This window comes from Bison bison, unplaced genomic scaffold (genome assembly GCF_000754665.1).
Source record: "Bison bison bison isolate TAMUID 2011002044 unplaced genomic scaffold, Bison_UMD1.0 scf7180017864154, whole genome shotgun sequence".
NCBI lineage: Eukaryota > Metazoa > Chordata > Mammalia > Artiodactyla > Bovidae > Bison > Bison bison.
The window spans coordinates 661942-672355 of record NW_011494726.1 but is presented as its reverse complement, the minus strand read 5'-3'; the positions used below and the strand labels follow the sequence as shown (position 1 = coordinate 672355).

Below are 10414 nucleotides of genomic sequence, written 5' to 3'. Positions count from 1 at the left end.
GGGTACTGGAGTGGGGTGCCATTGCCTTGAGGACGTGGCAAAGGGTGGGCATTGGGTGGGCAGTTAAAAAGAGTCCTGGCAATTTCTGACTGTAGCTCCTTGTGCTTTAAAACTGTTGTCTATTTGTCGCTCAGTCGTATCCAACTTCTTGAGATCCCATGGACTGTAGCCTGCCAGGCTCCTCTGTCCATGGGATTCTCCAGGCAAGAATACTGGAGTGGGTAGCCATTGCCTTCTCCAGGGGATCTTCCTCACCCAGGTATTGAACCCAGGTCTCCTGCATTTGCAGGCAGATTCTTTACCATCCAAGCTATAGGAAAGTCCCTGTAGCTTAAATTGTTTAAGCCTTTCCATTTACTTAATTTGTTGTCTTACTGTGTGAGGTTTGTAGAGTAATTCAAGGTTTATGAGATCTGTGAGTTTATAGTTTAATTTTTATGTTAGAGAGGATAGGTGACACTTTAAAAAGACAGTCTGGGGACTTCCCTGGTGGTCCAGGAATTAGGACTCTGAACTTTCACTCCAGGGGACCTGGGTTTGATCCCTGGTTGGGGAGCTAAGATTCTGCAAACCGCAAGGTGCAGCCAAAAAAAAAAAAAAACAATAGTCTTCCTCTGACCCTGAAGAGCCAGTGATCTTTTAAACTTTCCGAGGACCATGACTGAAATGTGATGGGTGGTAGGCCTAGGAAAATGGTTATGGTCACTCACATACTCTTCAATTTTGTTCTCGCTTTCAAAGAGGAAATGTAGAATCTCATTTGTGAGGGAGGGAACTTGAAATCCAGATTCCCAGGCCCTTTCCCCAAAGATTTCAACTCGTCAGTTCAGGGGTAGAGCCCAGGAACCTGTGCTTTTAAGACTTCCTTAGGTGATTCTGCTGCACTGTTAGGATTGAGGACCTCTCAGTGTGGCCTCCCACCCTGGGTTTGAACCCATGTTGCTTCCTGGAGCTTCTGTTTGGAACCTGCTTTTACCAAAGCAGTCTTTGGGCAAGGTCTTTTACATCTACGAAATGACCTTACTGGTGTCCAATAATCTGTTCAATTGGTCCATTGTATGGTAATTCATCCACTCAAAACTATTTTTTTATCAGCTTTGTGCAGATGTGGTCTCAATGAACAAAACAGACCAAAATCTCCGCCCCCAAGAAGCTTACGTTCTAGAGAGACAGACAGTGAGTTATGTCTGTTATCTAGGATGAGAAGGTGCTAATGCTATGGAGAAAAATAAAAAAGAGAAAGGAGACAGCAGGTTCTGGAAGGAAAGGAGCAGTAGTATTTCGTAGGATAGTCAGAGGTGGTGTCATTGAGAAGTTGGCGTTTGAGTGAAGACGTGAATTCATGAGGGAGTGAGCCTTACAGGGATCTGGGGGACTCTGAGCCGGGCGGGGGGCGGGGGAAGCAGGCCTGGAGGAGCCCCAGCGGGGCATGGGAGGAAGGGGAGGCAGAGGTGTAACAGGCCAGACCGTGTGGGCCATCATGTGGACTCTGGTGTTTAGTCTGCGTGAGATGGGTGCACTGGAAGTCCATGTGTTTTAGAGGAGTGACTTGATCTGACCTACGTTGACGAGTGCTTAGGCTGTGGTGGGACAAGGGTTTAAGCACAGAACGGAGGAAGACACTCTGAGAATCCAGGAAAGAAGGGATGGTGAACTGGTCCCACTAGGGTAGCAGGGAGGTGCTGCTGGAGGTATTTTGAAGGACCAGCTAACAGGATACAGGGTGTGAGGAAAAGAGGGTGAAGGATCCTCAAGCTTTTCACGGCACTGGAAGAGTGGAGTTGGCATCAACCATTCCCTTATTCATTCAACAGATGTGTGTTTGAGCACCTTCTAGTAAAGGTTACTGATTAACCCAAGGACTTGTGTGCTTTCCTTTCATTCTCTGTAGTTTTTCCTTCACGGGTCTGACCTGAACTCTCTCCACACAAACCTTCCAAGAAACATCCTCCCCAGGGAATACGGGGGCACGGCTGGAGAGCTGGACATCACCGCCTGGAACGCGGTGCTGCTGGCCTCGGAGGAGGACTTCGTAAGGGAGTTCTGCCAGCCGGGCCCTCCCTGTGACAGCATCCTGGGCCAGGCCCTGCCGCCCGAGGGGCTGAGCTCAGAGGTGCCCTGTGATGACTCCATGCGGGCCATGAAATCGCAGCTGTACTCCTGCTACTAGGCAGTCCCCCGCGAATGTCACCATCTTTACAACCTTTCCTTCTTTCTTCGGAGAGGCCCAAGGAGGATTCGAGGTGCCAGGGATTGTCTTGCTCCTTGGAACGGAACTGTAGCATGGAGGAAAATCCTGGACAGCTCTGAGCCATAGGGTGAGGCTTGGGTGGCTTGAATGACTCTGTGGAAGACATGGAGAAAGTCCCCCAGCAGTTCCAAAATATTTGGAATCCCAGTGTGCAGCCATGAATGTGGAAGCCGTATCTGGTTCTTAGAGAGCTCAAAGCAAGAAAAATGAGGACCAACGTCACTTTGATCCCACATTCCAGGAGAAAACCCCGATTGGCCAGGCAGTGCATTCCTGTGAGACGGTTTGGCCGAGCCTGCCAGGGGGCCACATGTGAGATGATGAGATTGTCTTGAAAGAGACTACAGACCTCTCTCATCTTGAAAGTCAGAGGTCCATCACTGGGTCTGGAAAGCACCTTCACTGAATCATGCAAGAGGACAGAAGCAGCACCTCCTGATCAAACTCGGGAACCAGGGGCCTTATGTACCTCTGGGATTCATGGGTTGAATCTTGCAATAGAACCTTAAAGTTTTTCCGAACCCATAAAGCCTTAGTCCTGGTTCTCAAAAGAATCATACATGATCCTAGACGCACGTGATTTTACTCAACCAAGAAGCCTGGACGTCAGTCCTGTGTAGCTAAAAGAATTCTAGCCTAAGAATTATGAGACTTGGGCCCCAGCCTTAGATGTGTTTCTGTGGACAGGACACACAAGCCTCTGTGGCCTCCAGCCTTCTCATCTGTAAAATCAGGCTGAATGAAGTGACGATGAGGGCCCTTTTGTCCACTAACGGGGCTCTGCAATTTGGTTATTTATTGAATGTTAGACATTGGTTTTCTGCCTAGAAAGAGCACTCTCTGGATACCAGTGGTTGGATTCTGTATTTTTGCGGTATGCATGGGCCTTCCCAAGAGGGATGCGTCATTGCTTCGGCCCTGTCTTTATAGAAACCAGTGGATCAGCAATACCCATTTTCCTTTCACAGGGAGGGTAGTGAAGGCAGATGCGATGCCCATGATCTTGGATGAATTCCTTCCACCTCTGAGACTCTGGCTTATATTTTAAACTTGGCGATGGTAAAGGGTTAAATTAATTGGCATTCTTAAAATTTGGCCTCTGGAAATAAGGGCAAGTTATTCTGGGACACCTGCACCCCAACCCACTTGAGTTTCTATCTCTCATGTCCAGCCAGATTGAATGTTAGTTCTGCATTTTAGCACTTTAGACCCTTCCTGTCAAGAACTTAGCCTTAGCCCAGGCCTCAAATTAGGTGGTTCATCTGATGGCTTTTGACCTATTTCCTTTCATTCATTCCATGCACATTGTGGTGTTAAAAAGTGACAAGTACCATGCACTGTGTGTGTTAGCTTCTCTGTGCACTTGTTAGAGCAGCAGCAGGCAAACTGAATGACTCAGTTAGGACTAGAACAGTCCTCTGACACGTAAAGGCCAATCAGTTGTTTATAAGCTATTTCTCTCTCTCTAGCACTTTTTAAAATGTCTGGAGAAGTTGTTGGTGGAAATGACTTACCTCATTCGTGCCAATTCTAGGAAGAACTGTTTTCACCACAGATACTAACCTCGGATGCTCTAAGGACCTGGCTGGGTGGGAGGTGTCAAAATACACCCCCTGGGTGCCTCTAGTCCCATCTAGACGATGCCATGACAACGATGGCAAGACCACCACTGCTGAAAAGGTCTAAATGGGACAAGCGGGATGGCTGTAGTAATGAGTGCAGAACCCAGCTGCCTGGGAGAATCGGTCACAGGTTTTCTTAGGTCCCAAAGAGGACAGAGATTAAAAAACAAAACAGAAAAGTTAGACATGAATCATTCAGCCCCAAATTTCCAAGGTTTAAACTGTGCATTGCATTCCTGGCCAGTTGACTTTGTCCATGTGTCTTAACGTGGGGACGGCCAAGCTCACCTCCAGAAATTCCTCAAAGACCAGGAAGGGTGTTGCCCATTTCCCAGACCTTCCCAGTTAGATCAAGGAGCTGTTTCGTTCGGCTTCCGAAAGGATTCAAAGCCAAGGGCTGTTCTACCTTCTGGAGCTGCTGGAGCTGCTGTGTTTTATGTTGGCTCCAGGAAAAGCAAGTGGTTTTGGCACTTCAGGAGGCTTGGTCCGAGCTGTGAAAGCAGGATCTCCCTGGGTGAAAGACGTGGGGGTCTCTGCCTGGCTTCTCTCTACAGCTGCCTCAGCAGGGCAGGGGAATGACCACAGGGGCACCCCGGGAGTTTCACTCAGCAGTGGGAGCAAGTAACTGAACACCAGGAGAACTGAGTGTTTTCCTTAAGGTAAAAGTTTTGACTCATTTCAGACACCTGAAAAGGAACATTTCCTGCAATTCAGGGCTGTGTGCTGTAGGCAAGAGAAAGAAATAGTAAACCAGGAGACCCAAGTTCCAGCTTTACTTTGCCACATGACCTTGGTCAGCTGCTGAACATCCCTGAATCGTCTTATGATGAAGGGGGTCTACACTTGGGAGCCCTGAACCCTCTGTTCCTGGCATCAGGGATTTGTTCTCCCCCGCCCAACCCCACCCCCGCCATCTGAATGACTTTTTAGGTAGTTTAGGTCTGAATGAACTGACACCTAATGCTTCCAAATGAGTCTGTAAGCTTGGGTAATGGGGAGGGGGGTTTTTCCTTCTCTACTGTACAGAATTCTGGAAAATTGTGCTTCTTCCCTGGAATTCTGTTCTTTCATGGCCAGAGGCTGGGAGTAATCTACAGAAATAGCCAAAAGTGCAACAACCCTGGCTTCCCCTCTCAAGTTTCCTATTTTCTGTCGGCAGAGGTGGCCTCAGCTCCCTAGTACTTCATCCTGCTTTCACAAGGAGCAGCCTGTCCTTCAGTCAGTTCAGTCACTCAGTCGTGTCCGATTCTTTGTTACTCCATGAACCACAACACGCCAGGCTTCCCTGTCCTTCACCAATTCCTGGAGCTTGCTCAAACTCATATCCATTGCATCGGTGATGCCATCCAACCATCTCATCCTCTGTCATCCCCTTCTCCTCCCGCTTTCAATCTTTCCCAGCATCGGGGTCTTTTGCAAGGAGTCAGTTCTTCATATCAGGTGGCCAAAGTATTGGAGTTTCAACTTCAGCATCAGTCCTTCCAATGAATATTCAGGACTGATTTCCTTTATGATTGGCTGGTTTGATCTCCTTGCAGTCCAAGAGACTCAAGAGTCTTCTCCAACACCACAAAAACAAAAGCATCAATTCTTCAGCGCGCAGCTTTCTTTATAGTCCAACTCTCACATCCATACATATGGAAAACCATAGCTTTGACTAGACGGACCTTTGTTGGCAGAGTAATGTCTCTGCTTTTTAATATGCTGTCTAGGATGGTCATAGCTTTTCTTCCAAGGAGCAAATGTCTTTTAATTTCATGACTGCAGTCACCATCTGCGGTGATTTTGGAGCCCAGATAAAGTCTCACTGTTTCCATTGTTTCCCCATCTGTTTGCCACAAAGTGATGGGACTGGATGCCATGATCTTAGTTTTTTGAATGTTGAGTTTTAAGCCAACTTTTTCACTTTCTTCTTTCACTTTCATCAAGAGGCTCTTTAGTTCTTTTTCGCTTTCTGCCATAAGGGTGGTGTCATCTGCATATCTGAGGCTATTGCTGTTTCTCCCTGCAATCTTGATTCCAGCTTGTGCTTCTTCTGGCCCAGCGTTTCTCATGATGTACTCTGCATATAAGTTAAAAAAGCAGGGTGACGATATACAGCCTTGATATACTCTTTTTCCTATTTGGAACCAGTCTATTGTTCCATGTCCAGTTCTAACTGTTGCTTCTTGACCTACATACAGATTTCTCAGGAGGCAGGTAAGGTGGTCTGGTATTCCCATCTCTTTCAGAATTTTCCACAGTTTCTTGTGGTTCACACAGTCAAAGGCTTTGGTGTAGTCAATAAAGCAGATGTTTTTCTGGAACTCTCTTACTTTTTCCATGATCCAACAGATATTGGCAATTTGATCTCGGGTTCCTCTGCCTTTTCTAAAACCATCTTGAACATCTGGAAGTTCATGGTTCACATACTTTGAAGCCTGGCTTGGAGAATTTTGAGCATTACTTTGCTAATGTGTGAGATGAGTTCAATTGTGCAGTAGTTTAAACCTTCTTTGACATTGGCTTTCTTTGGGATTGGAATGAAACTGACCTTTTCCAGTCCTGTGGCCACTGCTGAGTTTTCCAAATTTGCTGGCATATTGAGTGCAGCACTTTCACAGCATCATCTTTTAGGATTTGAAATAGCTCAACTGGAATTCCATCACCTCCACTAGCTTTGTTCGTAGTAATGCTTCCTAAGGCCCATTTGACTTCACGTTCCAGGATGTCTGGCTCTAGGTGAATGATCACACCATCGTGGTTATCTGGCTCATGAAGATCTTTTTTGTACAGTTCTTCTGTGTATTCTTGCCACCTCTTCTTAATATCTTATGCTTCTGTTAGGTCCATACGAATTCTGTCCTTTATGGTGCCCATCTTTGCATGAAGTGTTCCCTTGGTATCTCTAATTTTCTTGAAGAGATCTCTGGTCTTTCCCATTCTAGTGTTTTCCCTTATTTCTTTACATTGATCACTGAGGAAGGCTTTCTTCTCTCTCCTTGCTGTTGTTTGTAAGTCTGCATTCATATGGGGGTATCTTTCCTTTTCTCCTTTGCCTTTAGCCTCTCTTCTTTTCTCAGCTATTTGTAAGGCCTCCTCAGACAGCCATTTTGCCTTCTTGCATTTCTTTTTCTTGGGGATGGTCTCAATCACTGCCTCCTGTACAGTGTCACGAACCTGACATTGCTCAATGTCACAAGCCTGTCCTTAGAGCTTTACAAACACTTCAGTTCACAAGATACTACATTTTTGCCAGAAAGAGAGTCAGGGTAATAAGAGATATTTTCCCTGAATTCCTGTGAGATGTTGAGCCTTCCAGAAATCTCCATGTGTGGGCAGTTACTTTAAATGCCATCTGATTCTCAGATCAGTTATGGGGTCGCTTTTTCTTTTGCGTAGCCAAAAGCTATGGTACTGTTGTGGCATTATCATAATACCTCATTTTAAGGTTTTCCTTTGAAACCACTTCTTTCATTTAGGAAGTAAAATGTCCGCTAAGCTAATGATGTGTGGCTGTCCTGTGCCATGAGAGGCGTGGAGATCACAAACAGAAAACATGGCAACTGTTCAGGAAAGATGTCTAGTCACGCTGGACATCTGAAAAGTCACACTTTTCAGTATTGAGGTCTGTGAGTTTTGTAAATCTCGACTAAATTCCCTCCTGCTCTCCTGACGCAGAAATGGCTTGAAATACAATATATAATGTCAGAGTCAGATATTCTTCCTTCACGGCGCTTGCTCCGTGCAAAGGCCCAGGGTGATTTGTGAATGGCCTTGCTAGTGACTGTTCTGCTCTCTGCCGATCAGCCACTCATCTTTTCGTCTCACTGGGCACCATGTTTTGCTGGGCAGTTAAGTAGCTGCCGTCCACTGGGATTCTTAGGGATATGCCTTGACCTCTTGGCATATCAGGTGGGAACCTGTTACAGGTAAAATACTTAAAAGTTCTCTGGGGCCAAGAGCCTCTGACAGTGACTCTGAAGGGGTTAGAGATGGACTAATTGGGACCAGATTGGGGCATCATTTCGGCCACTGGTTGCCTTCCTTGCTTCAAACTGAAATTCAGTTTGGCTTCAAGTATAGGGACACGTGGTGGTGGATTCATCTACTTCAGTGTTTGTTTTGACCAAAAGTTTATTTTTCTAGTGCATTTTCTAAGTCAAAATGGTGAAAACATGTAATTTTCGTATGCATGACTGGGTCTTAAATAATAAAAAATCTCTGTAAGGCTGAGTGTGTGTGGAGTTCTTTTGTGACTATGGCAGTTTGGGTAAAGGTTCTAAGTGTTTTATTTTTCATGGCCAGGGCTTCCAGCTAGTAAAGAGTCCACCTGCAATGTGGGAGACCTGGGTTCAATCCCTGGGTCAGGAAGATCCCCTGGAGAAGGGAAAGACTACCCACTCCAGTGTTCTAGCCTGGAGAAGTCCATGGGCTGTATAGTCCATGGCGTCACAAAGACTTGGACACAACTGAGTGCCTTTCACTCCCTCACAGTGGCCTGGGGAGAGCCTCTCACCTGCTGAGGCCGGAAGGGGGCGCTGTGGCAGCACGTGCATTTTCCAGGCAGCAGGCCAGCTGCCTCTGAAGATCAGATGCGGTGAGAGGACAGCAGTGTGAAGAAAGGAAGTGGAGCGAGATGTCCACAGTGACACAGAGGGCCACTCGCGAGGCCCAGGTGTACTTCCCAGACTGGCCTTGAACCCTGATAGCTAACAGTCCCTGAGTGCTCTTATGGGCTGTGCATCCATCTTGTTAAGTGCTTCATGTACAAAATGTCATTTAATCTTCAAGCACCCTGAATTAAATATTATTGCCCCTGGGGGAGAAGTAAGGTACAGAAAAGCAGCTTGTCCAAGGACCCACAGCTATTAACAGTTAAGTAGCACTGGGATTCAAGGCCAGGCACTCTGACTGGAGCCCACAATCTCCTCCTGATGGCTGGAGTCAGCCCCCAGACAGACCATAGAAAGAAGGGAGGTATTTATAGAGTCAGAAAGCGTCAGTGTAAAAAGTGGCTTGTTTTCTGGCTTCCTGGAGAATAGAAAGCAGAAGTTCCTAATCTCTTGAGGCCCAAATTGTAACTGAACACTTTATTCTGGAAGCACCTACAAGTGAACACAAACTCCTTGAGGGTGACTTGGGTGTGGCCTGCTCAGCTCTGGTCCCCTGGTGCTTAGCTGTTTCTCTGCCCTCTGTTCATCTCCCCAGAGGAGACAAGAGCTAGGTCCCCGTCTGCGGCGGGTCTGGTGTGTTGGGATGGGCCAGTTGAGAAACCCTCGGAATATCCATACGTTTACTGCTGGCTTTGATGATGCAACAGTAAGTACTTAACACTGCAACATACCAGCTCTTCAGGTCAGCATTCTCAAAGAACTTAGTCTGTTTCTCACGTCTGGAAAGACAGAGTTCATGGCTTCAATTCTTTTTACCTCCATAACAGTGTTAAAAGGATCAACTTAGGTACTTTAGAAGCCATAGGAGTTTTTTCTATGAGTTTTCTAAAATACCCCTTAGTTTTCTCCAGTGCCCACGCCTCACAGTACTTGTTCAGCACTTCTATACAATAAATGGCACCAAATGTTTCATGTTATTGTGTTTAAAGCTGCTGAGTATGGATGAGGACCTCCCTTGTGGTCCAGTGGCTAAGATTCTGCACTCCCAATGCAGGGGGCCCGGGGTTCATCCCTGGTCAGGGAACTAGATCCTACATGCTGCAATTAAGAGTTCACATGCTACAACTAAGACCCGGCCCAGCCAAATTAATAAAAATTATATATATATATATATATAATTTTTTTTAAAAGCTGGTAATAAATTCCTTTAAGGGCACTACTTTTGTGGAAAAAAAGAAGAACTTTAACCGAATGTTTGCTCTCTTATCTGATAAGGTACCAACCCTCTTGGAATACACTGACCCAGTAGGACAGCAGTTACTGCTTTCAGGGAGCTAGTAATTTTCCTTCATTAGTAATGGGTAGAGAGCCAGCTGGCCTGGCCCCCCTACATGAAGCAGTCTCTATAGTTTATCTCGTCTCCTACATCCTTTTGGGCCAAGGGAGACTGGGATCTAAATCAGCCCTGGATTTGTTTCTCTGCTTTGCTTCTTACTAGTGTCTGTGGGCAAGACACTAGCCTCTCTACATCTCAGTGTGATCTACAAAAGGGGAGAATCATCACCACTTTACAGGGCTGTGGATAATATCTGTTCCTTGCTTGGGACGTGTTGCTATTTGGGGGCAGCTCTCATTTTTCTTCACCTGAGGATGCAGGCACCATGTGACTGAAGTCACCCAGCAGTAGTGAGGAGCCCACTGAGCAGGTGGCCCGATTTGGGCAGTAAAAAGGATGGAGAGACCGACACAAAGTGTAAAGAGATGAACAGCAGCTCCCATTAATAAGCACGACCCTGGCATCTGCCATCCATCCACAGAGATCAAACACATGCCTCATAGTACTGAATATTCACTTTAGCCTCAATGTGTAAAAAGAAAAATATCATCAAGCAGGGACTTGGAATGAACACAAAAGTTGTTGGGTTTAAATTAGGTCTGAGTTGTGG

At 46.3% G+C, this 10414-nt stretch overlaps 1 protein-coding gene across 4 annotated transcripts in view; it reads left to right on the top strand.

Annotated features, from left to right (window-relative positions):
* Positions 1-3103, top strand: part of TTPAL (tocopherol (alpha) transfer protein-like) — a 13923-nt gene extending 10820 nt beyond the window's left edge. For all 4 annotated transcript variants that reach the window (XM_010840990.1, XM_010840989.1, XM_010840991.1 and 1 more), the window contains one exon: positions 1892-3103. In XM_010840990.1, coding sequence (XP_010839292.1) covers positions 1892-2170 — 279 coding nt within the window. In that variant the 3' untranslated portion in view covers positions 2171-3103. The remainder of the gene's footprint in view (positions 1-1891) is intronic.
* The last annotated feature ends 7311 nt before the right edge of the window (positions 3104-10414 follow it).